Source organism: Anarhichas minor, unplaced genomic scaffold (genome assembly GCF_050575085.1).
Source record: "Anarhichas minor isolate MPS153535 unplaced genomic scaffold, ASM5057508v1 ptg000002l, whole genome shotgun sequence".
Classification (NCBI taxonomy): domain Eukaryota; kingdom Metazoa; phylum Chordata; class Actinopteri; order Perciformes; family Anarhichadidae; genus Anarhichas; species Anarhichas minor.
Genome location: NW_027466448.1, coordinates 5,587,510 through 5,614,868, shown reverse-complemented (window position 1 = coordinate 5,614,868; position 27,359 = coordinate 5,587,510). Strand labels below are relative to the sequence as shown.

The 27,359-nt window shown below is 41.9% G+C and overlaps 1 protein-coding gene across 4 annotated transcripts; it reads right to left on the bottom strand.

Annotated features, from left to right (window-relative positions):
* Positions 1-534: 534 nt before the first annotated feature.
* LOC142945761 (regulator of G-protein signaling 3-like) lies at positions 535-24,833 on the bottom strand. 4 transcript variants are annotated; one of them, XM_076086773.1, is made up of 6 exons: positions 24,715-24,833; positions 23,696-23,781; positions 13,288-13,355; positions 2,915-2,996; positions 1,934-2,039; positions 535-1,706 (listed from the first exon to the last, which is right to left on the bottom strand). In XM_076086773.1, the coding sequence occupies exons 3-6, from the start codon at positions 13,300-13,302 to the stop codon at positions 1,148-1,150; spliced, it is 762 nt and encodes a 253-aa protein (XP_075942888.1). In that variant the 5' UTR covers positions 13,303-13,355; positions 23,696-23,781; positions 24,715-24,833; the 3' UTR covers positions 535-1,147. The 4 variants fall into 4 exon arrangements, with proteins under 4 accessions (XP_075942888.1, XP_075942887.1, XP_075942889.1 ...); XM_076086772.1 differs by lacking the exon at positions 24,715-24,833 and having other exon boundaries at positions 23,696-24,306; XM_076086774.1 differs by lacking the exons at positions 23,696-23,781; positions 24,715-24,833 and adding an exon at positions 14,500-14,580.
* Positions 24,834-27,359: the final 2,526 nt, after the last annotated feature.

The window sequence follows — 27,359 nt, the reverse complement described above, 5'->3', positions numbered from 1 at the left end:
AATCCATGCATCTTCTTTTGTTTGGTGATGTTAGTATTGGCTGTTTGAGGGTGAATGTTTGTCCAACATGTTGGCATGTACCTCTAATCTTTTTCCAGAGGCTTACCAGACGACTCTACACTCTTTAACTTTGTTTTTTTCTTTGGTTTCTCTGAATCTACGTCTTCTATCAATCAATCTCATCATATTTTTGTGATTGCTTACACACTACAATAACTGAACCTGAACCAGAGAAGCATTCACAGATGAAGATGGGACACTACATGAGGCACACACACACACACACACACACACACAACACACACAGCTCCAAGCTATAGACAGACTTACTAGCAATCCGACACAGAGAAAGACATTGAGTTTGGTTAGAAATGTTTTGGAGGCACAGTGGGCTGAGTCTACATTGCACTGCTGCAGGGAGAGTGTCTCACACACATCTTGAATCTATTGGTCCAACATGTTTGTTATGGTTAATGGGTTAGTATCATATTGTTACTAGTTTTGTTAGCCGAGGAATTCAGTTCAGTCTTTTTGATTTAATGAGTTTGCTTTATTTGGTTTTTATGATCAAAAGCTTTTACCTCATTTACATGACTTCACTGGATGGAAAAAAATAAGTACATGCTTTATAAAATGCCATATACATGTCGTACTTTGCATGTACGTGCATGTTATAATGAAACTGCACATTGTGAAACGGACCACAATTGCAATAGTGAATTTTCATCGCGTGCTTGTTTTGTTGAACTTTCTCTTTCCTAAATGCCAGAGCTATTTGTTCATGAAATACCGATGTATAAGTCAGGGCACATAGATGATTTATATTCTTTATGATATCTGGAGGATGAATTATGTCAGATACAAATGCATTGTTTTCCTAATATGAACCTAATACCTACTTTGTTGGTAGAATGAAATAAAAAAAGATATTGCCAAAGCTTCACATAATACAGGCATACAATATATTAACAGCTACATATAATATTGTATGTTATTGTCTGCTCTTGCTTTTCAGTCTATTACCCCACATCTACATTACACCGACCTGTATGAAATGCATGCAGTGTGTTCGGAACATGTGTCAAAGCACAAATCAGTGAGACGGCAGTAACCGAAATGGCCCAGACATACTGTATATACAGTCCTTCTATCTATCAGCACCAGGGATGAAAGGTAAGGAGACATATCTAGGATGAGCCACCATATGACCGTGGTGAGGATGGGGAGGACGAAGAAGATGATGAAGATGCAGTCCACCACCAGTCTGCGGTACCTGGCTTCCGGGGTTGATGGGGGCCAGGATGATGTAGTTGTCCCCGTTGGATGCCTTCACCCTGGTACCCTTCAGTGTGGCGGTGTGAGGGTGGTGGAGGTGTCGCGGATTCCCGTCCAGCTCCTCGGCCGACCCTCCCTGGGCCCCCCACCCCAGGGTCCCCGAGCCTACGCCACTGCTATTTCCTGCTTCGGAGCCGTTGACCAGCAGCCTGTGGGTGGCGGTGGCACGGTGGTGGGCTGGGAGAGGCGGCACAGCTGGGGGGTTTTTGCTGGTTCCAACATCTGGTGCACGCCGGCGGGTGGGGGGTGAGGGGGCATCATAGTTTGAGGCGGACGGCTTGTAGGAGGGCCGATGGATGAGGCCCTCGAAATTAGGTTTAGCTGAAGGGCCTGTGCGCCACACCACCAGTATGATTTCATTTGCACTGTTTCTACAATGAGAAAGAAAGTATATATATTTTCTGAAAGTTAAAATCTGTCAATCAGCTGTATCTGTAAATAACTTCTGTAAAGTTATTAGCTCAGATTGACCTGTAAGGTCAATCATGATATCAAATCTAAATCAGTGGTCCCGAGATCGGAATAAGCCTGTGAAAAGGATTCTCCAATATGTTGGAATACATCAGCCTGTAATATTCTGGCATGTTGGACTCATTACCTGATAGCATGGGCTAAGTCCACACATTTCCACTGCTCCACTGGCTGACCATTTAGCTGCAGGAGAGTGTCCAGCTGCTGCAGACCTGCCTGATCCGCTGGACCCCCTGCCAGAGTGAAGAGACAGAAAAAGTTCAGATCAGTACACACTTTCAAATGCCATTCGTACTATCCAGGGCTATAGCTCCTTTGTGTATTAAGCTTCTTCCCTCAGTGTTGCTATACTGTACAGATGAAACAATAAATTAGTTATCTGGTATTAAGATGCTCTGTTGTTTTCTGAGGCGAATTTTAGTTGGCATTCCCTTTCATCTCTAGCTGTAATTAGCTCAGGATTCAACAACTTGGACGCCTGCTTACACGGGGGCTTGACTCCATTTGACAGACAGGCTCCCTATTAAGTCCTGCTGACTGAGCCGATGCTAATGTGACTCTTAAAGCTGCGGCCAGTGAAATGTAGAAATGAATCGGCCAAAGGTGACATGAAATGTTCATGAGATGCCAAATTCAGGTCAATCGATGTGAAGCGAAAGCAACCTTTACAGTAATATAAGCCATTACCATATTGCTTACATAGTCTAGTGCATTTAATTGAGAATACAGGGGGAATCAATAATTTCTGATTTAAAAAGCAGTCCAGCCACCGGCTTTGACACCATAAGTCGTATAACAGTGTGCAGTCTTAAACAAAGTTCATATCAGAACTATTATTTAAACTATAAATCTACTGTTGGCAGTCCTGGGGGTGAAAATAAAATAAAAATCACAGAATTAAAATTCAATCCACTTTGGTAAAGTAACTTTGAACGCTTCCAAGTTGCAATGAGAAAAGCCGAGTAAAACAGAAAGAAAGATTGTTCCGCCTTTAAGCAGTTTCAGTCCAAAGACACAGCAGAACAGGAAGGACCTCACATTTTAAACAACAACCTCTCACTGGAAAGTTGAGTTTCATTCACACAGACACATGCATGCAAAAACGTACCTGGATCAACACCCTGCACCCTCACAGGGGAATCCGAGCAGATGGTGAAGCCATATCCATCCTTTCCCCGAAGGATGGTCACCTGCAGAACACACACACACGCACACACACATTCATTTTGTGATAGGAAGCTAGGACCTCTGTGTCTCTCCCCCACTACCTGAGAAACCAAAAGTAGCACGCTGGCAAAATACTCAACTTCCTTCCTACAGGACGATTAAGTAGATTGCTTCTACTTCCTATTAAAACTGTCTTGACAGCAGGTTCCCAGTGAACCCAATTAGCTGCCTTAGTGGGAAAAACAACTCCAAGAGACGGAGGAAAGACGTTCTTTGTCCAGCAGTTGGGTAATACTGAATCTACCGAAAGTACATCGCCCATTAATTTATACCTATACTTTATAATAGTGTATAGTTGGTGCACAAAAAACACACAAATTAGGCTGTGAAAATAAACACAAAGTCAAAAAACACACATCTCACAAGCACTGGGAACATTGTGTTGTCATGGACACAATCATATTATTATGTGTGTGCAGAGATTAGTTCTGCATCTGCTTCTCTTAGTGCAACTGATACTAACTGAAAATAGTAGATATAAACTGTTTAAAACATTATTTTTACTCCCACCACGATTAGGAATTTATTTTACTAAGTGATTAGTCATGAGGTTGTTTATATTCCATTGTCACGTTATTTCTTTATATAAGTAAACAGCTTTACAAAGTAAGGATCGTAAAGCCTTTGTAAAAACATTATCTCTGTCCAAATGTTGTAACCCATATATATATATATATATATATATATATATATATATATATATATATATGCTCAAATTCACCAGGTCCTCACGCACAGACAGAGACAATACTGATGGCTCCCATTGTCTCTCTTCTCTTTGACCCTGCATCGACAAACATTCAGTGCAGTACCTTTGACCGAAAGCCTGAGCCAAAGTCAATAAAGTTCCATCCAAAACATCTCACTTTCCAGCTCATCTGCTGACAACCATGGGCCCACACACACACACACACACACACACACACACACACACACACACACACACACACACACACACACACACACACACACACACACACACACACACACACACACACACACACACACACACACACACACACACACACACACACACACGACAATTTTCTCTTCATTTCTCAGGCAAAGGATCAAATACATGCTGCTAAATTACAGTCTACCCGTAAGCAAGATGCAGCGACTTGCAGAAATATGGTGATTATTCAGGGGCCTGAAGCTTGTGATGACCCTAAAATGTCAGGTACAATTGCGGTTTCTTATAGTCCAATGATTTTATGCGCCCTGTGTCACACCGTTTGGGGCCACAATTGCTCTACCATATTTCCCTACCCTTCAGTTCCTCGAATCTCTCTCTGTTTCAGCCCATCTCCAAAGGACACAGTTGACGTTGTTACCCGTTGTATCAAAGCAACTAGGACTGTCATCTGTTTTTGATCGCATGTACCCTCCTTGACGTGTCTGAAACTTGATCAACCGTGTTATATATGCTAAGATTGATGCCCTGCGCTGTGTGTATTTTTTTTTTTTATAGACAGACAGAAATAACCTAATCCCCCTTGAGCCAAGCTGTGTGACAGAAATATGGAAAGAATGAAATATACAGAAACTGAGAAACTGAATGTCGGTGAAGACGGATGAAAAGATGATAAATAGGGATAAAACAGATGAAAGATATTTACACATTGGTAAAAGAGGGCAGTGGGACTTGAGACAGAGTAGATGACAAAGACAAATAAAAGACCAGATGGAATGGAAAAAAAATTATTTCACTGGAATTACGGAAGACAAACAACAAACAGTCACAGAACATTTTGAAAGATGAGCTTGAAATCTAATCTGTGGGAGAAAACATTGAAAAGCAAAGACTGACTCAGAATTAACAGAAGCGAGAGAGACGTGGATTATTCACGCCTTTATCGGTTTATCCATCTACGTCTGTGTGTCTTTATCAAAAGCTGTTTCAGACATTGTGTCCTTTTAAGGGAACTCTCAGAAATGTCTAATTTGGACCAATTCATCCGAACTCCGGAGCCTTTACAGCGTTAATTAAATTTGGAAGCATAGTTGAGTCCAACCACTTGGACTCCTATACGGTCTGCCTGGGAGACGCAGTCTCATGCTTCTTTTCCACTTCTGAATGAAAGCAGGGGGATTATTTTCAAACTGGAAGAGAAAAGAGAGACTGGCCTTGGAATAATGCAAGAAATCAGCATGAATGTTCTTCAAAGAGAGTATTTCTTTTTCAGTGCATCAATCACAAGAGGTATTACTGAAAATTAATGATGATAAATTAATGGGAAAAGTTCCCTGTGCGCATTAAATATTTAAGTTGTATGAAAAGGGCTTATTGATGACTTAATAATTCAATGAAAGGGGCTGTGGGAGGACTGACTTGACTAAAAGGTAAGATTTTAAGTTACTTGTAATGAATTTAGATTTACCCAAAGGAGAAAAACCCTGTCGCCCATGATTGAACAGTATGTGTTCATGCATGTGAGACAGATTTTTACATTGGTGCCCCAGTGCTCCAGCATCCTTTCAGACATGACTGCACGAAGCTGGGAGCAGAACTCCTGCCAGCTTCTGTTGACCCGATAATGAGATGGCATGCTGTGTCTCCTTTCCCACAGTGCAGCAGAGGTAACATTTAACTGCAGAGACGTCGAAATAAACTAAATTAAATCTACCACCCACACACACATGACGGACAAATTTGGTTAGGCGAAGTTATCTGGGTGATTATGTTGAAAGGCTAGGTCAGTACATCGCCCACACAAATATGACTCAGGTGTCACGCTGCATTTTTGTCATTCAAGTCCATTGTTGTAGCATCTTCAAAATATACACATGTATTAAAATAGTTTTTTTATATTCTGTTTTTAATCAAATTTGATTTCCTGATTGTTCTAATGAGAAATCCAGATGTGCACAAAGTGGCTTATGTAAGGAGAGTGGCATCAGTTCATATCATAGCACATATGTTTCTCCTCTCATCCACACTGCTATTCTTCTCTCACTTCGTGAACAATGAATAATGCAGAGGAGACAAACCTCCTTCTACCCTCTCAAGAAACACACATCCTTTACAGACAATTATTCGTTTCCGGGTGTTTTGCACCCCATGTTTTGCAGCAAAAGTGCTGCTTGTTGTTTTTTTATTACAGTAATTGCAAAATATCAGGATTTGATCATGTGAAAAATATATCACCTCATTATTTTTTCGCAGTTTAACAGCTGACTACAGAGTTGCGGCTTTATTAATTATGGAATTGAATTCATATTTTGCTAATTAATTTTTAAAAGCGCTGATTAGAGATTGCAACTGTCGAACTTTGCTTCATTCCCCCAGTCTCTCTTGACAATATACACCAGAGGCAGCTCGCCTCACTCTCTGTAACACACACACACACCTGAGGCAGCCTACACCCGATGCAGAGGTGGCACAGCCCGTGGATGGTGTGCATCACGCCTCCTTCTCTTCCCCCTTCTCCGGTGTTCAGGTCCGCAGCCAGCACACACACACTGTGACGGTGGCTTTCCACCTGGCCGGCCCTTCTGCAGCCCGAGTACCTCCACAGCTTCCTCTGTGCGGCTGAGTGTGTGCTCCTGGGGCTGCGCTCCGGCGGCTGGGTGGACTTAAGTGTGTTGTGAATCATCTCAACAGTGACAGGCTGCCCAAAGAGTGGCCGGGGTGGCTTCAGTCTCGCCGTGTTCAGAATGTAGGGGTTTTCCAGGTGACAGTCCAGTTGAGTTGTGAGTCTAGATAATAATATCGTGTCTCAGACAGGAATCTGTCAAGTTTAACAAAGCGTTGTCCTTGGAGACTTTTGTCAGCCAAACTGGCCCCTTCCCGCAAACGAGCCTAGATTCAATTTTCTTGGTAACGGTCCTTTCTGCAAAATTGGCGTCACTCTGCGACTGACCTCCAGCTGCACTGTTATCCATTCAAGGTTCCTCAGTAATGACTCCAGTCATCAACGCACATTCCTGGAGGCAAGTTTTTATGAGTCTGTCATTTCATCCGCAACTTCTTCTTCCTTCTTCCTCTGGGCAATTTTAAAACTTCAGTCCAATCCTTCTTCTTCTTCTTCTTCTGTCCTTCAACTTTTCTTCGCTCCCTTCTCTCCTCTTCCTTCTCTCTCGGCTACCCCCTAACACACCGTCCAGCCTCTTGCTCTGTGGCGTGAACGGCAGCCGTTGCGGTAGCCCCTGAGATCAGCTGTGTGAGAGTGCGTGGCGGCGTCAAGTAGGCGAAACTGGCTCTGGCTCGGCCTGCTCAGGCCACACTGTAGCTCCTGGCAGGGGCGCTCATGGGAACTCTTCAGCAGCAGAAGAATGGGAGGAAGTGCCTCCCACCCCCCCCCTCCTCACACATACACACGCATGCTCATGCACTTACGCATACCTCGCCACCCCACAGCCAGGACAGCTTTGTGTGTCTGCCCCCGATAAGGCCAGTTTGCTTCCTGAGTCCACACTATGAAACTGTGAGAGGTGCTAGAGCTCTCTTAGTCTTTTGCAAATATACACTACAGTGACTAATGTAGGTGGCACAAGTGAGACAGGGACAAAAGGCAGGAGTTTTATGGGAGTGGTTAGGCAGGTCGGGGTCTGTAAAGTTAAAAAAAAGGACTTGAACTATAGACCATATTTGCACTGTAAACGGAAATGTTTCTGATTGCTTACGACTTCTGGGTCTAACAATTTCGAATGACCACCTTTCCCAACAAAAGAGAATGACAGCAGCATTGTTTGGGCCCGTACTTAACTCACAAACACGCACACATACCTCAATTAAGACTTCACACCTCACCAGAATCTTTCCACCTTCGCTCCCACACTCCCCCATCTCCGTCCAGACATTATGCTTGTTTGTTATGTTTTCAGCTTCCATATTTCCTCTGCTTTTCCTCTCAGCTGCTCCCCCTCACCCCCCAACCACACAGAACGGAAACTCACAGGTCTGCGACCTCTGACAATCTCCCCTACTCGTCCACTAATCCAAACATTACTTTTATTTTTGTTTTCAATATCAGTAAGCCTGGGAAAGAGGTGGTAATCTGCAAATAAAACAACAACAAACACCTCAGCAAAAGTGAGAGAAAAAGCCTGTTAGCCTACGGCTAAAACAGTAGCCAGTCTAACCCCTAGCAACCCCATTAATTCCCGACTTGCCTCTTTTCCTTTTTAGCATTTGGATGTCTGGCTCATGGAATGAGGCATCTACAGAGAAGTGACGGAGAAAGAAAGGGGTGAAAGAGGAGCGATGCTGCACTAGTCTCTACAATGCTAATAAAGTGGCAGAAAAGGCCGTTGTCTTAAGATCCCTTCATGCCAGTAGTAATGGCAGCTTTTCCCTGTTTGCCTTTTCAAAAGGGCGAGGGTTACCCATCAAGCACACAAAAAACACTTTCTCTCGCTTTCATGCTGCGCTGTTCACCTCTAAATAGGCAGAAGGACGGATTAGAGGGAGAGGAGAAGGGGAGAGAAGAAAGCATGTCTTAGGGAGAGGAGTGAAAGAAGCTTGTCTAGGAGCCAGACGAGGCCAGTCTGGTGTTTAGTAGTGTGGGATCTCTCTCTCTCTCTCTCTCTCTCTCTCTCTCTCTCTCTCTCTCTCTCTCTCTATGACCTGAATAGACAGCTATCAAAGAAGAAGGCGTCTTCCAAACCAGTGAATACACAAGTTCAGGGTCAGTGCTCAGTTTGTACTTAAAATCCAAAAAGTGGGAGCTCAGCATACGGATTCATATTACATTTACAATTTGAAGGTGATAATGTGCATAATATAAGATGACTACACACCTACCAGAGCAGCCCCACGTCTCCAACGTTAGACTACTTCGGCCAGGCCTCTACAAATTCAAATTAAGCTTAGCACTTTATAAATCTATGAGTCAAATCAATTCAATTCTGAAATGCACAATTTAGTGCACTTCAAAGTGCTTCACAGGTCAATGACAAACCTATAAGACTAACAAAGGAGTAGAAATATAATCAGTGGAACAGTTGGACACTAACGCACACAGATGCTAACACCTGCTAAAATATGGCAGATGCATTAAGTATGTTGATACTAATTTTAACATGCTAGCATGCTGACATTTGCTAATTAGCATTTAACACACAGCACAGCTGAGGCTGATGGGAATGTCCTTAGTTTTGCAGGTATTTGTAATACTTGGTATGTTGTCATTTCAACCTCATGATGGTGCTCGAATCAAAATCATTAGGATTTATCTTGACATATTTCAGCCTGGACCTTGGAGTGAATAAACCAACCTTTACCGTCCACACAAACATGTTGCTAGCAATATTCACCCCGAGTAGGAAAAAGGTATCTATTAAGCCTCTAACTCACCCATTCATACACACACTGACACATCAATGGCAGCGGTCCTGCAATGCAAGGCACTTGCTTGCTCATCTGGAGCAATTTGGTGTTGAGGGTCTTGCTGAAGGACATGACATGTGGACAGGAAGTGGGAGGCATCAAACCGCCCTAAGGTTAATGGAAGACTCACTCACCCACCTGAGCCACAACAGTTCTTACAGTGTGGTAAACTGTGTACAACTGCAGCTATGTGCATCCCATCTACTGTGTGCGGTTTGGGCTGCACCTGTATTTTAAATCAAAAGACGATGCAGAGCAGCTGGGGGCCTGGATACGCCTTACACTCTGCACGTAGCAGAGAACATATGAGCTTTATTGCATTCTGGCAATAAAACTAACCATTTGAGAAAATCAAACCTCTATGTCCTCTTTTCATCTCACCTTTCCTTGCCATCTTTCCTTCAGACGGAAGTGTCAGACCCATTTTCACAGAGACGATTTTGGAGCTAATGCTATCTGACAAGCAAAGTGAGGCAGGGTTACACTGTCTGGGGTGTAACTATTGTTAATATTCATGAACTCTCTGCTCCCTGCGAGTGACATGAGCGGTTGGTTTTTTTGCCTGTTAACATAATTGGTAAATTCTTACATGGCAACGAGGGAGATGGACTCTTGTTGTGCTGCATGTAAAGTCTTTCATTTCTGATTCAGGAGATCAATGTTATAAAGCGAGAAAACTGTCATTTTCTCATACACACATGTACAAACTTGTCATCGTGCTTTCTAACAAGCCAACATACTGAATACTGCCAAAACATATAAGTCAAGATAACACATACTATTTTCTAAGAAGGAAGTCCTTTCACTCTATCAAAGAGGCATTGCACTTCATTAAAGAGAATGTGAACGTTTCTCGAAATATCACACTGACTGAAAGCAGCAGTAAGTCATTTCACGTCAAAAAAAATCCCTCCTTTGACTGTGACTGGCATTTATCCCAAATGCCAACAATTCCTGCCTACATTACTTTAAAAGCAAACCACGGGAACTCTCGATCATTTTGTGATATATTGAAAAGACGTATAATAGATTGTATTTTTATCGAAATACATAATGACAATTACACTGGGGAGGGTTGTAAAAGTGTAGACAGTGGATAGGAAAAATGTTTTCGAAATAGCCTTGTGGTTTGCTGAGGGACATTCCTTTGTGGATATGAAGTATTATCTTCACCAACATCTGTAGTGTCCAAAACCTTCAATGAGCCCCGTGTAAATCTTTGAAATGATTCACATTGATCATCAACTCATCAAACATGGAAACACATTTGAATAGGTAAAGAGTGGGCAGTTAATGATAGCACAGAGCTCTTTGTGTATTGAAGGTGATGGCCATGGGGTGACAGAGGGGGGAAAGAGAGGAGGAGGAGGAGGAGGAGGCCACAACAGTGAAGGAGGAAATACACAGCGGTCTGGCAGGGACCAAGGCCAAGGCAACAGAAAACGAGTACAGAAAAGAAGAGAAAGTCTAAAAGGTTTTCCGTTCTCCCCTAATTTAGTCCCCCACCCCCTCAACTCTCCCCTGAGACTGACCCACACAAACCACACAATCATCTGTTACTCTGATTCACCCAGAGATAAAGAGGAAGAGAGAGAACAAGAACGAGAGGGGAGGGAGGGAGGGGAGAGGAAGGAGAGAGGAAAGGAGCATTCACAAATACGGATGTCAAACTTTTCCATCTCAATGCTGTGCCACATCATTACTGCCCTCTTCACCTCCCACATGACTTCAAAAGCTGCTCATACTCTTGACATACTGGATGCAGGATTGTTCTCATAGCAATGTGTGTGTGTGTGTGTGTGTGTGTGTGTGTGTGTGTGTGTACGACCTGCATTATGTGTACAGTAGAGAGAGGAAGAGTGTGTAAAAGGTGAAAGGAAAGTGAGCTCCTCTAATCCTGTCCAGTCAAGCTTATTATACTCCATATAACCACTGTTTTTAACAGAGTTCAAATCCTTGAGGATTCCAGGAGTCGTCGTCATAATGACCCTTTTTAAATTAAATTATAAAAACGCCTCACAAGAAATTATAGTGTTTTCCAGCCATGTCCAATTTGGTGGTTAAAAACGAACCAAAATTGCCAATTACTTTCCCTCTTTGCTGTACCAACATATAAGATTTAACTAAAACTCCCAACTTTCTATAAATTCTCTATTCTCCATGAAGCTCTTGGTTCAGGCTACAGGGAAATATCTGGTCTTGGTTTAATACTGACAAAAATCTCACACTCTCCCGAGCATGAACTGTAATTCTTTCTTGTTTGTCACGAGCGTATTTGGAGCAGACTGGTGGCATTTCTCTTGTAGCAGACGGCCGTGCCTTGTGTGGTTGTGGTTTCCACTGTCTTTGTGCTTATGGTCGCCCACTATGTTTTATTAGGCTACTGCTTATCCTGAATTGCTGTGCTGTCTTCTGACAATAGGCTGTAGGAAAATAAGCCAAGCGTGTGCTGGATCGAAAGCTATTTAATAACCCTGCTTTCAAGTGGTCGTGTAGTCTTCTTTTCACATACTGCTGCATACACTGCAGCCCCTCCACTTAAGTATCATCTATATAACAAGTACCTGGCGTTACAGACAAGTGATGCACCTCATAAATATACCCATGAAGGGAAGTTTCTATATGCCTCATGTTCAACAAAGCTTTGCCCCTATCTAAATACAGCCACTGTCACACATGCATCATAACCTGTAAAATTGAATTTGTGAACTAAAGCATGCAAAAAGATGCAGCATTGACCTATCTATATAATCCTATCTCTGAAGGGTCAAATATCTCAAGGAAGAAAGACAGAGGCACTCCTCCCCCAGCAGTAACATGTGAATATCTGTATTTTTGTTTCTCTGAATGACGCTAACAACTTTGCGGTGGTGAGACTTTTTAAGCAAACATGGTAAGTGTTTAAACCTTGAGTTCTTCAGGTCTGCATACATTAATCAAAGGAAATCGTAATTGTAATCCAGCGGCCAAAGTATAACTTGCACACTTTACTCAACTCCACAGTGTAACAGCAGTTTTGACATGATAAATAGCTATCTTGCCTGCAAAACTATGTTAACAATTGCACTGTTCCCTGATGGAACTTTGCTATACTAACCGTGTTTAACAAGCCACGGTGCATGTATTGTAGGATGCAGCCTGCTGTTAAAATAAATAGTTTTGACTGGAAAATCAAAACAAAAAATCAAATACTGACTTAAATAATCACTGAAATGGATAAAGGTATCATCAGTCATGCTCCTGTGTCTCTGCGACAGTTTAAGTGGTCGTCCTCGTTTATTTTTAATGAATTCATGGCTACCACACACTCATCAATGCGTAAGTTATGAAAATCGACTTGACTTTTTCCCCCCATCTCTCATGACAAACCATCATTATGCTCCACATGTGACTCGCATGCAAGTGAGCTCTTTGACAAATATTGTCTTTCAAGAACTGGCATCTTGCTGCGTTCACTGCTCAAAAGCTCAATCGCATGATTCAATTAGTTGCTATGGTTGCTGGGAATGTGTAACATGGAACTCATGCAGTAAATATCGTACTGAAGGCATGTTTATGCATGATGAGTTTGTTGGACATGGTGCAATGTCACGGGTCAAGTACTTAGTATATCAGACACAGGCCTATCCATTCATTGTGCACGCACATGCAAACGCATTAAATACAAACACATATGGGCACACGCCAACGACCAACAAGCAAAGAAATAAATAAGTTATGCACCTGAATAAAAACCTCCAATAAAAGAATGACGCACAGCGATAGCGACTGAACTTTGAATAGATATTTACTGTCTGTACACACATCCACATACTCCATTAAACTTCCAAACTATTTCTGTAGCAGAGAAAGACAATTTTACAAGCATTTTAAGCTGTACACGCACACACAGACAGTAAAAGCAAGGCTGGAGTTATACTTACTGTTAAGCATTGCATATTCTCGGGGCGATTGGTCTCGGGGGCAGCACCATGGTTTGACAGCACAGCCTCTGAAATGTAGACAAAGGAATCACGGGCTGAGACAGTGCCTTTGGTGCACATTTCTCTTTGTGCCAACGCAAAACAGTCTCCTGGATGCACACAAATAAAGTCCTCAAATAGTTCTGAGAGTCCATAAAAAGTGACTCAGGAAGATAACAACAAGCAATTAGGGCAACATTTGTCTGGAGCAGCCTTCGCTGGGCTGGAATTCAAACTTCAGAGCGCACATAAAAGGCAACACACACAAAAAAAAAAAAAACGCCCAGCCGAGTGGAGGAAAATCCTCGTAAGATGCGAGGATCCGACAAAACTGCCCGAGAGAGGAGTGGAAGTGAGAACAAGTGAGAGGGAGGGAAGGAGGGAGGGGTGAAGAAGAGAAAAGGAACTCCTCTCTTACTCTATTATCCGTCCGTCACACAGGGCTCCTGGGAAGTTGCTATGGTTACAGGGACTCACGCCTCAGTGTCCATTTAACTATTGCTCATAAAGGCAGCATTCAGCTTTGGGCCACAATGCAGATCTCCCTCTCTCCCTCTCTCTCTCTCTCTCTCTCTCTACATTTCTTTCTGTTTACATAGTTGACTTAATATATAAATCTTTCCTTCTCATTTTCTTCTCTGTCTCTCAAACTTCACAAACAGCAACCCCACTGTCCCCCCTCTGACCACTGCCTCTCCTTCTTCTGCTTGGTGCTTCTATCCTTCCTTTTATCCCTCTCTTTTCTACACTCGTCCATCACACATACCTTCATCACAATAGGGGAGAGATTTTCCCAACCCACACTGTGAAATGTCATTTTCCAAACCCTGCCAACCAAGTCAAAACAGCCCCAGCGTGAGTCAAAGAGTGCGAGTGGATAAGTACCCTTCTGTTAACCTCACAGAAAGTCGCAATAATCACATTATATACACACACATATTTTGAAATGTCTACTTAAGTAGTTTTAAAGGAAGATATCTTGAACACGGCATTACAGTGTCAAAATAAATATTTAAAACACAATCTATTATGCCAGTGCTGCTGCCTGAAATGGAAGCTTCAAGATGTCTGGCAAATCATTTTATGCCTTTGAATAGAAGTTCTAAACCACGCAAAGCTTGACGGTAATAACGACAGCATCGGTGATTTTGCTAATGCCCAAAGCCGACATACAGTTTGTTTTCATCCAAGTGACGAAGTCCTCCTGCAGCCGGAGTAATTATGACTCGTCCATTGGGAGCCAAAGAAGGAAGTTGGGTTACGGTCGTCAGTGTAGGGAGGTCAGGGTGGTTGGGGGCGTCAACAAAATGTGGGACTTTGCCACGGGAGACTGGTGTTCATTTCCTTTGTTTAGATTGGTGGACCTTTGTCGACATGCTTAAAAGAAACAAAGTAAAAATTGTTACCCAAATTAAGATATATATTTTTTTTTTTACCCGATCAAAGTCGTGTTTGCGCTTGACCCAAACCAAAACATCGATAACGATGTCAGATCATTTTTCAAAAAGTAATTCGTTATATTTTTGGAAGACAGATTTTAAAATCTAATTTAAAATATATATTTTTTAAAAGCTTAAAGATACACTCCACAGCTCAGATTTAAGGTGAGCACAAAAAAACATACCCTCTTCAGCAAATAATGCTTTCAGTCATGTATTATGAACACGAAAACAATATTTTGTTTTTAAAATATCCCGGTTATCACCAATACGAGTACACCACTACTCTGAACTTGTACTACTCTGAACTACTCTGATCATTCTGCACAGATAAGGTCACATGTATCTCGTCTACTGAAGACAGTCTACAGGCAGAAAGGAAAATCGAGCATCTCTTAACATTTCGGACACAGTTGCTACTTTCTTCTGTAACCCTAAACAGCAGTTTAACCCCTGAGTAAAGGGACCAATCCCATGGTTGTAGTTGCCATGGTAGGCCCATAGGTTTTAAAAGAAAAGGGAATTCATTTGTGGATCTGAAACCTCCAGGGGTCAAGCTAAAGAGAGGGGCTAACCTGGCTGGCATCAAGCCCAGGAGAGGACTCTTTTGTGTGGGTAGGACATCAGTAACTCTGGGCTTAAGAGCGGAGAGACACTGAGCAGCTGGCAACGAGAAACATCCAGCATGACTGACATAAAGAAAGAGGGACAATAAGAGATGGAAATAGTGGACAGTGGGAAAAGTATACACAAGAGAAATTCAGGGAATGAGAAATAAAGGAATGTACTTCGAAGAAGGGAGTAAGAAACTGAGAAGATTAAAAAGAAGACAGACAATGAAACTAGACGGTAAAACAACAAGAAGGGGCAGAAAATGAAGACGTGCAAAAGGCAAGAGTAAAGGACAGAAATCAAAAAGAGTCAGCCAGTCTCAGATGTGCCAGAACGTTAAAAAAAAGCCCTTGACTCTGGCCGAGTCCCTCATTGCAGCACTCGCTCACTTGACACCCAGTCCTTCTTTTCTCCTCCTGTCGCCCACAAACAAATACACACTTAATGGAGAGGGTGGAAAAGCCAAGATGGCAGGAGATTGCCTCCACTTCACCGTTTGGGCCTCTTAAGATCACCTCAAGCATCATCAATTTAGTGTTTTAACTGGTGAGAGAAAGAACTAACACATTCTTTAAGTAACTAATGTAATGATGAAATGTTGTTAACCAACGTATCTGGTAAGTTGCAAAAATGATAAAATTGAAAAGTTTTCATTTTTGGGGTTTTTCATGAATCTTACAAAACAATATCCACTCGTAGTAACTAAAACATGATGAAATCTTTCTATGGTTAAGTTTAGGCGCTAGCAGCACTTTGTTAAGGTAAAGGTTCCCTTTGGTGTAGATGTTTGTGAGATGTGAAATGGGCTCGTATGTCTGATTCATTAATATTAGTTTGGATTATTTTAGTCATTAATATTGTTGTTCTACTTCTTTGGTTCCATTTTTTTGAATTTCTGGTTTTTATTACTGTTTTGTGATTATAGTGCAGACAGCATATTTGGGTCTCTCTTAAATATCTTTAAATATGAAATTTGTTCTTACTAACACTTCAGTCTGTACACTACATGATTATTTGTACTCATGCTCATCACAAGGCTGAAAAGCTGAGAGCTGTTTTTGTATCCGAGAGCTGTTTTTGTATCTGAGAGCTGTTTTTGTTGGTCAATGGACAAATTGATCCTGAAGAAAAAAAAGATGTGAAAATGGGTGCTGCAGCCAAACATATTGATTCCACCTCAGTTCTTTGATCAGGTTGTCCATTATTATGCTCCGTGTTACAGTTATAGTTTGATCTGTCGTCACCTCGGTCACCTTTGAATTTTGTTAATTCCATTTGAACACTGCCTCGCTTTCAGGAAATAAGTTCGCCCGCAGCCTACAGGGATCATCCAGTAATCCAGTAATCAAACAGGACAACTATGTGCAGATCAAAGTCCTTATCTTTTTTTCATCAATCTTCAGGGATCAAATACTCCTCATCATAAATTCATTTACTTCATGGGAACACATAGGGATGATCCCTGTAGGCCTCAAGAATAATCCACTAAAGTCCACCAGGCGAACCAACACTTATTAGTTTTAATGAAACTATCAATAAGGCATTATGATTGATTTTTTGACCTGTTTATTAAATCCTTTGTTAGCACCCTGTCATGTCTGAGACAAAAGTCAGAGATGGCAGTGGACTGACTGAGTAACATTGGGGCTGATGTTCTTTTCACTATGAACGCTAAGTCACTAGCAAGCACGTCGCTTATTGAGAGCAGGGTGATGTGCAAACAAGTGATTTCATTTGTCAGCGAACAGAGTTATATCGCTCTTTGTCAGAATCATCTTGACAGAACAGCTATTGGATGTTATGAACACAACTATGCTGGGTTTTTGGAGGAGGGACAACTGCATTAATCAACAGCATTTGTTAGTAAAAGCAGATGGTATGGCAGATGTGTACATGGCAGGTTTTGAAGGATTTTAGCCATACTAGGGGTATATAGACACTAGTGGTCCCCAGAGTATGCATCCTGCTGACTTTGCTGATCCTCAATGAGGTTGAGCTTTTTAGTTCTTAACTGAAATATCTCGACAACTGGATGGTTTGCCGTGAAACATGTTACAGACGTTTATGGTCTCCAGAGGATGAATTATAATATCTTTTATCGTCTGACTTCTCATCTAGCCAAGATTTTGTGCAAGACTTTGGTTCATGACTGAGTACCTGCAAAACTCGTGACATTGCCATCAGCCTCAGCTGTACTTTGTACTTAGTGCTATTTGGTAAACGTTAGCATGCTAACACGCTAAACTAAGATGGCGAACATTGTGAGCATTATGCTTGCCAAATACGAACTTTATCAGCATTTTCATTGGCAGCATAAAAAACTGAATATAATAAGCATCAAATAAGTCCATCCCTTTTATGTGATGATAATGAGAGCACAGAACTAGGACATATTGCAATACAAACATCTGTGCATGCACAGGTAATGTAGTGTGCATTTTCACCTAATACTGGTTTGATCCTTGAGAGGAATGCATTTAGTTTACGCATGAGTTATCTGCATGCCACCAGCCTAAATCTGAATACAGAGCAAGTATGAAAGTTGTTTTTGCCGTGGCTCTGCCTGACTTCAGCCCCACTGATCATGACAAGACAAGACAATTCTGGATAGCCGGACAGTAGCGATTGACGCCTTTCATTTCCTGTTTGTCCCGAGCAAGGCGGAACAGCTAGAAAGGATTATGTCTGCTGTCGGTTGACTCAAAGTGTTGCATGATTGTCCCTAATAGATTGTAAAAAAGAAAAAGGATTGGAAGAGAACAAGCATATAAATACTCTGTGATAGAATTTCATATCCAGCCTAAATAGTACCTCCAAATTCATCAAAACATCAACTTCAACCACCACCAGTTCATCAGGATCATCATTTGTTTATAAGCAGAAATCGTTGCAATACTATGCCTTTCTTCTGATGCAGCTTTGGGTATGTTGTTCCAAACTAACTAGATCATCAATATTACTACGTATAGCAAGCACATAAATTCTGTGTTTTTTAGCACATGAAAGTGTTTCACACACTGACTGCTAATAAATGTTTGGGGTGGAACTGACATTTGTGAGCGTAAAAGAAAATTTGCTGCTGGTCTGTCATCCTCCGTGTACAAGCCTCCTTGTGCACAAAAACCATGTTGTCGCTGGGCAAAATAATGAATCGGGCCTGATCTCATTAATGTATTTTTTTTAAAAGAGTGTCATTGTTAAGATGTAACAAAAGGCAATGTGGCTATTCAAACTGATAACTCTAACTAATTTACTTTAAATGCTGGAGCACAACGCAGCTGTAAAGAAAAGACAAAAACCAACCTTTACAGGCAAAAGAAATGAGCCATGGTACTTAAAATATATAGATTAGTGTATTTATTTAAGGCAACTTATGAATTACATATATTGCCTATTTATTAATTTTGACAATAGTAAAATTCCCTCAAGTATGACAAAATAAGGCACAACATATCTCAGAGTACTAACGGTCTTGGCGTGAGAATGATCTGTCGCACAGAACAGCCATCATGTGCTGGGGTACATGATGAGAATATATCTGCGGAACAGAGACTCTTGAAGTGGCAGAATGGGAACATGGTCATTCTCCGCATGAGTGCGCTCCTTATTGGCAGTCACACACCCTCCAGTCGTGCCCACTTTGTTCCGCCTACCTTCCGCAGGCTCAATATGTGTGCCCATCAGGAAATTGATTCCAATTTACTTTTGTGTCCGTGACGACTTTAAGCCGTCTAGGTGCATTGCCTCTCGGTCTAACATGTTGGAAGTGTCCACCCACTGCAGATTAAAGACTAAGCTGTGCAGTCTGCAGAGATTTGTGTGTGTGATGCAAAGAGTTTGAGTTGTATTTCTCTTCTGGGTTGTTTGAGACTGGCTAGTCCTTTCCCCCGAACCCATTCACCCCTCTAGTGGTAAACATGTCACTGCAGTCTGCCACCATCTTCTTTTTCAGGTCATCACCAATGATCAATGGACATTTCCAGCATATATTGAGCATTCACAGCAAATCAATGATATATCGGTTTCTGTCAACTTTTTTTTGTTTCGACTATGGTGCTCAACCGGGCGTAATGATTAGGTCAAATCAGCCACAATGACTGAAAACGCCACTGTGTGTGCTCAGGGGCCTTTGAGATTTCACACATCTGTAGAATGATATGATGTTAACATATTTTCTCTGTAAATATGCAGCTCATGAGAGACCGATTATACTTTACAAAAACTCTGGCAGGAGGCTCCTTGTGCCGGTTCTGGTCTCAGTCGTCTGGTTTGAGCACAGTATAAATACTTAATGACTCACTTAAATTACTTTAACACCGATGGTCCACCCACACAAGTCTTGGTCTCATTAAACCGCATCTGAGAATTGTGCAGGCTGGTCAGACAGCTTGACTGACATCCACCCAACTTCAACCCGAGCAGACGTCAAATTAGCCTGAATAAATGATATCACGTGTGGGCATGCAAGGGCCTTAAATATGCTTACCATACTATATTGCCCGTACGGCGAGACTGAAACGCCGGCCGGTATGACCAAAACGCCGGCCGGCGGAGGTGGGATCCCGGCCCCGCTGTGAACCGACCAGCGAAATACAACTGGGGGAGGCTCGACTGACTTTGTGGTTGTCATTGTGTTAATTATGTTGATTTGACTATGCATCGTCCGTTAATGACGCAGCGTCCCTTCATGCACGGATTCATGTATCTGCACCGTAGCTGTTCAACTGTAGTAGGACAGCACAGAAGGCCCAGGCATAAAATGCACGGTCCATAAAATTGAACTCCCTGACTGTGATTGTCATCCATCCAAAAATGACTACCTTTTCAAATGCTGGAAATATTTGATTGTTGTTATTTCTGTGACAGAAGATGAAGACAGAAGATGTAAAATCTGGAGCGATGCCAACGGAGGAGAAAGAAAGGCAACACAGTAGCACAGAGCTGAGAGTGTAAGCTATTGGGTCAAATGCTTCACGTCAGATCAAGTGGATGTAAGCACAAGCCACAGGCATCGGATGCATGTCTGACGTATATATTCACCAACACATTGTCCCATACGATCACACACTCTCACAAATTCACAGCCACTATTTAACCAGAGAAGCCTAACAATATAAAAACAGCCCCCACATATCCACGTCTATGTCCATTTCCGACCCCTTCCATATAAGTTAATCACATGGTGTTTATTTTAATCTGCTGATTTAAAGGCTCGCCATCTGGAAGAGCCTGGCAGTGTTTATGTGTGTGTGTGTGTGTGTGTGTGTGTGTGTGTGTGTGTGTGTGTGTGTGTGTGTGTGTGTGTGTGTGTGTGTACAGTACGTCTGGACTATATCCATCTATTATGAAAAGTGAAACAAGTGTGCGTACAATGCAGATGACACACTTTTTAAGGCACAAGCCCAATGGGTGCTCTGCTATTTTTGCTTTCACGCATATACAGACCATCTGACCCACATTGTAAGCCTGTTGGAGGGAGATGCATTAGCCATGGTCAGAAACGCAGACACGTACATGTCACCGTGGGTCAGTGGTCTCCGCTGACACACTACGCAAGCCAAAGACGCAGAGCTAATAGAGTTCTTCAAACACTCTGGGTTTTCTTTTCTTTCTTCAAGAACAAATGCAGAGACATAAAAAAACATATATACAGTACATGTGCTGTATATATGTATATATATAAGTGTACCAGCTTACACATCTGAGTCTGAGTATAACACCATCCATATTCTGTATTGTTAGTATTACTACTGGCAGAACAGTACTTGGATGCGTACATTTTAAATGTAGATTAGGAGAGGCTGCTACCACTGCATAATACCAAAATGTGTTGTGACAATCAACACTAATTGGCCTGTCACTCCTTATCTCAGATATATTGTTTGGCTGCCACTCATGCCTCTCAAGTCATGTTAAGCGAAGTTAAGATGGCAGCCTTTTTCGTTGTGTAACTACATTGTAATTAGCTGTCAGAGCTCAGCAGGTTGTGTTATGGAAGCAGAGTCTGAAACATGCAAGAGGAAAGTCTGTCCAGCTTGACTCGTAACAACCTGATATTTAGAGAGTTAATTTCTCTCTTCGTGCTCCGCATTTGTGATTTATTTATTAAAAGTATATTTTCTTTTAATTGTACCTGCCATGGCAAAAATACATTAAATGGATCTGTAGATGCATTTCAATCTGGCCTGTTAATATTTGCATATTCCGATTTTAATCAGATTGTTGTCTTTCTAAATACTGAATGTCTAAAGCCAGTCATTAGGTCAGGATGATGCTCCGCCGTGTGCAGATGTGCCGCTAGCTTCCCAGTCCAGCATTACTCTGCCCCGAGGGGTTTCTGGCCTGGCGCTGAACTCAGGTCGCTGAGTGAGCGCTTAGTCAGAAACACGGATCCAAATAGTGCACCTAAATCTAGCAGACCACTAAAAGACTTCTTTCAACAGATGATGTTTGCTTGTAAAGTTAGACTTTTGTTCAGAGTGGATATTATATTACATTATAGGATTAGGCAATTTAACTGTTGACATTCACTGACATTCTACAGCTCCTCCTTAGCACCAAATGAGCTAAAACTAAAAATTCAGCATCACCAAAATACGATATTCAACCTTTACTGTCCGCAAAGAAATACACAGGTTATTGTACTTTTAGGAGAGAAACTAAAACTTAACTTTCAACTCACTTAGAAAGTACAGATTGCTTTAAAGATTGCTGGTATGGCACCATTGCCTGAGAGTAGAAAGAGTTAGGGGAGAGGCATGATGACTAGCAGCAAAAATGAAGAATTAGCTTTAAATCCAAAGCATTACAAGAATATGGTGAGCCTGCCAAGCTCTCAGTATGCTTCTACTCAGAGTGAGAGTGAGAGTGAGAGAGAGAATCGGGGATGGCTATAGGCTGGTAGCTAGTGATAGTTGACGTTGACTGATGACTAACAGATAAATGACAAAGATGCCAAATTACTAAAAATAAACGGTGACGTCTGACAGAATGTCTGGGAGTGAATAAACAATATTTCAAGAAGGAGAGCGTGAAATTGAAACGACAAACGGTAAAAGGCTCAAGGATATTCACAAACACATGGATAATCACTGTGAAGGAGATACACAAACTAAAGAGGGACAGACATACAGGGACACAAAGAGAGAGAAAGAGAGGATGGACACACACAGAGAGAGAGAGAGAGAGGATGGACAGAGTTGTATTATAATGAATGGGATTTTAGTCATTTCAGTTAGTGCAGTTCATCGTGCAGCAGTGCCTCCATGGCCTACATTCTGCCAGCTGGCAACAACCAAGTGCATGCACCCCCACTCTCACACACACACAGACACAGACCCGATGAGACAGTAGTGGGGCAGTATTTCCATTGGGAAAGATGAAAACATTTTACATCCATTAAAACAACTAAGCACGCTGTTTTTTCTTTTCTTTTTTTGCCATAAAATCCTATGAAATTAACTTTCTGCACAGCAACATGCGACTGCAATTACTACACTTGTGTTAAAGTTTAGAAAGCCTGTCAGCCCCCCCAGCTAAAAGAACCACTTGCCTGTATAACCCTTAAGTGTAAGTCAGGATGCCATCATGCGAGCCTTGTAATGGTTTCCTGCTGGCTGAGTCTTGAGTCCAATCTGATACCCCTGTCCCACTTCCATCCACAGAAGCATAAAACTAATTTTAAAGTTGCATGAAGCAGATTAGCCTAGTTCAGCCAAGCGGTGTAAACTGGAATGGGTAAGCTGACGTCTCATGATATAATTGTCATTCTCATAACCCAGAATGGAACTGTGTGAATAAGAAAAGGAAAGTTGATCTACTGTACTGGGAAGGGAGAGGGTTGTGGTTGTGGTGGGTAACAAAAAGGGCATGCGTGTCACTGTGTGCTGAGGCGAAGCGTTTGTGCATAGGCGTGTACAAAAAGTCGGGGCCGTGCTGTAAGTAATCTACAGAATTGGTAAACTGCTGAAGGGGTCTTCCATTGAAAGCAACTGTGAAGAATTCTGCTCAGCACGAGAAAAATACTCAAAAATTGACAGATTAACAACAAACGCAGAGTGTAACAATGAGATGAAACTGAATATCAGCAACAATTAGGAGGACAAAGAAAAGAAGCAACGATGGAAGAAGATGAGGAAGAAGAAATGAGCAATACAAAGAAAAAAAGACAATGAAGAGGCAGAGGTAGAGAGTCACATGTTCAAACAACATCTGCAAAAAAAAAAACTTCACGTTGCAAATTTGCATCATGCAACTTCTAAAACACACTCATGTGCAGTGAGTACAGTCAAGTATGAGAACACAAACATAGTACTCACCTAGTCTAGGCTGCCCTTATGGCCGGCACAGAGTAGCATAACTCCAACACACAAACACCACCACCACCTCCTCCACCAACGTGAAACTACGAGTGAGAGCAAACATAAGTAGGAAGAGAAGGAGCACTCCGAAGGTGGAGAGAAGAAAAAATAGATTTCCAAACAACTGTGTGTGTGTGTGTGTGTGTGTGTGTGAGTTGAGTGGGTGTGTGTCTGTGTGTGAGGGGAGATCCAGTCCAGCAGCGAACGGTGTGAGAGAGCTCCGTCTCTCTCTCTTTCTCTCTGGCGACTGTGACGCGTCAGGGTTTGGTCCAGACCCCTCCTTCCCTACCACTCTGTCTTTCCCTCATTCGCTCTCCAAAACCCTCTCTCTTTCCCTCTCTTAATCCCTCGCTTCCACAGCCGCCCCACCTCCAGACCCAGAGACTGATGAAGACTTAGTGCCGCGAGCCTGGCACACACAAACATGTGACAATATGTATACGGCAAGTTGACTTGTGTTCTTACAGTTGCCGTTTTTGGATTTGTTTGACCATCACATATTGCTGATTTGCCATTAGACTACAAGACTACATTTTCCCTTTTAATGCAATATTTTATACTATTATATTCATGTTCATCCTGTTTTCACATGTCTACTTAACTTCATCAGGGCTGGGTATCATTTAAAAAAATATTTGATGATATGATACCAGAGTATCACCACTGGTACAAAACAATATATTTTTTATACTTTTGTTTCGTGCACTAAAGTATGAGTGCTTAATATATGAGTATTAAATAAAGAATGTTTAAATCAAATATGGCTTAGATAGAAAAGTTTCCTGATTTAAATGAGGAAATATTTGACAAAAACAATCAGCAAACAGGCCTAAGAATCTTACCAAGCATTCAAAGTCAACTTTCGATAAAACCAATATTTCCATATTCATTACAGCAGACACATTTTAATTAAGTTCAGCTTAAGTCAGTGTTCCCATCTGATTCATTGATAATATTTAATGATTAAGCTAACTTACCAGGGGAGTTGTAGTTGTGTTGTGTGGGCACTTTAAGGTGCTTCGTCCTCCCTAGCTCTTCCCCAAGTAGGTAGTACCATCCTTGAACCTCCTACAGCACACACACAAAGAGTGACTGTGTGTGTGTGTGTGTGTGTGTGTGTGTGTGTGTGTGTGTGTGTGTGTGTGTGTGTGTGTCAAACGCATGCACGAGGGTGCCTGACTTCAAGCTTGGGGATTCAACTTAATGAGAGCTAAATTTATAATGAAATTCTCTATGTGAGCATAAACATGTACAGAAACACACACACACACACACACAAAGATGCAAACACACACACACAAACTTAATTTGCATGCTCCTCCAGGGATGCAAACCCTGAATATACACACACTCAACACTCACAATGCTTTAGCTTATTCCAGCAGCTGATGCCTCCACTTCTGCCCTGTGAGCCAGATGGTGTGTGTGTGTGTGTGTGTGTGTGTGTGTGTGTGTGTGTGTGTGTGTGTGTGCATGCACATGTGTGTATTCGCAACTACTGTACCATACCTGTGTTACATAAAGTCATGTAGAGGGGGGTCTGATTTGTAATCCTGATGATTTGGGTACGGTATTGCAAACAGGACAACACTGTTTTAAGCTAGTTTTTCTACTCTGTGTCACACATTTATTAAAGCACACACACACTAACACACACACACACACACACACACACACACACACACACACACACACACACACACACACACACAGAGCAAGCCTCCTCTTTTGTACTACATAATGTGATGCCATGGACAGTGACAATAATCTCCGTTTTAAAAGCATCTTATCTGAGTGGACAGATTTCTGCGGGCTGTGGGACAAGGGGGGAGGACGGGCGGGGGACTTGTATAGAAGATGGGGGAGGGGAGGACACATGTCCTGAAAGTCAGGGATGGATTTACGCCATCGTTCAATATTACTCTGCACATGTGACAAAGAGGGGAAGAGTGGTACAAAGGGAGCTGTGCGTCAGGAGGGAGACTGCGAGATGAAAAGAGAAAGCAGGAGATGAGAGAGAGAGAGAGATGTAAAAAGCACAAAGTGGCAAAAAGGATGCAAACAAATGACAAGATGTGACAAGCGAGCAGAGTAGGTAACAGAAATAACCAGAAAGCTCCAAATGCCTCTGAAATAAAAGAACACATTGGAGACAAACAGAAAGGGATGGGTTTGAAAGAAGGGCTGAATAAAAAAAACAGAAAAGCAGAACAGATGTGGAGGAGAGAAATAACTCCATGTGACTCTAAGCTAAATCTCCCTCATTAGCATATTAAGCAAATTAAATATTCATTGAGATAAATAGAGGAAGGAAGCCATAAGCCTGATGAAACTAATTTCTTGTGGTTGTTTGTTTTCCTCATCGCTAATTGAAACTACAAAAAACACTTACTGTGGTGGTGAGAGAACAATTTGCGATGTGTTCATTTAATTTCTAAACACCAGATTAAGAGTCGTATCTCGACTTCTCAGCCATCCTGAGAAAAAAAACAACAAGACATGCTTAAAGCTTATAAGTTAAATAGTCAAAACGATGATTTTAACACAAGGAGCACAAGAACTTTTCCTTTAGATAGCTTCGTTTTTTCTGCAGTGATTTGAACCCTTCATACATTCCATTTCACAAAAAGCCCTAATTGTAGGGTTCTTGGGGCAGAATGCTGATGAGTGCAATAACTGACAAGTACAGAAACAGACAATTGGAGAGGTTTTCTCAACTGTGCTGTAACCACAATGAGGATAAAGGTTTCCTTCCTGTAAATCCACCATGTGGCCTTAAAATACCCACAGATGCATGCAGAATGATGTAATAACACATAAATGATCAAGTGCTGAGGCATTACATACCGCACATTTGCAGCGGTTACTGCACTAACCACTAAAACGTGGGTTTTCTTTTTTAAACTGTGAATATGCGGCCGACTGCGAGAAGAAAACTTGCACATGTGGAAAGGCAGTGGAAAAAAAAAACTGTTGGATAAATTGGAGTTAATAATTAAATAGTGACGGGAAAGAGCTAAGAAAAGCAGCTATGGGGATGAACTGTTCGTGGAGGAGAACCTATTCTGAGCCAAGGAGCAGCGCTGAACTCTTGGACCTCACATTCGTCTGCTCTCACCTGGGACAGCTTGGGAAGAAAGACTAAGTGTTCTTCTATATTATGATTTAGGTGTGTGGGAGGAAGTGGCGTCTCCCATTTCGTGTCCCGTCTATAGGGATGGCAATGCCTGTCGGTCGGTCCACCACTTTGTTCCTGACTGGAATATCTTGACACCTATTGGATGCAATTTTGTTCACTTTCATGTCCACCTCGGGATTAATTGTAATCACTTTGATGATCCCTTAACTTTTAATCTAGCGCCAACATCAGGTCAAAAGTAATGACACAGTACAGCCCCCACAGCGCTCAAATAGCCCTAGACTCATACTCTTGTTTTAGCATATGTGAGCCAACAGTACGTGTTATGAGAACATGATGTGCTGTGTGTTTGACAGCTCAAGCACAGGCTGACAAAAGGACTTTCTTCTCTTGTCATAGAAAAATACAAAGTGGGTCTTGTTGCCATTGCAGTGATATCAAAAGGTCTCCGCAGATAACATTTTCTAGTAAGATGCACTACGT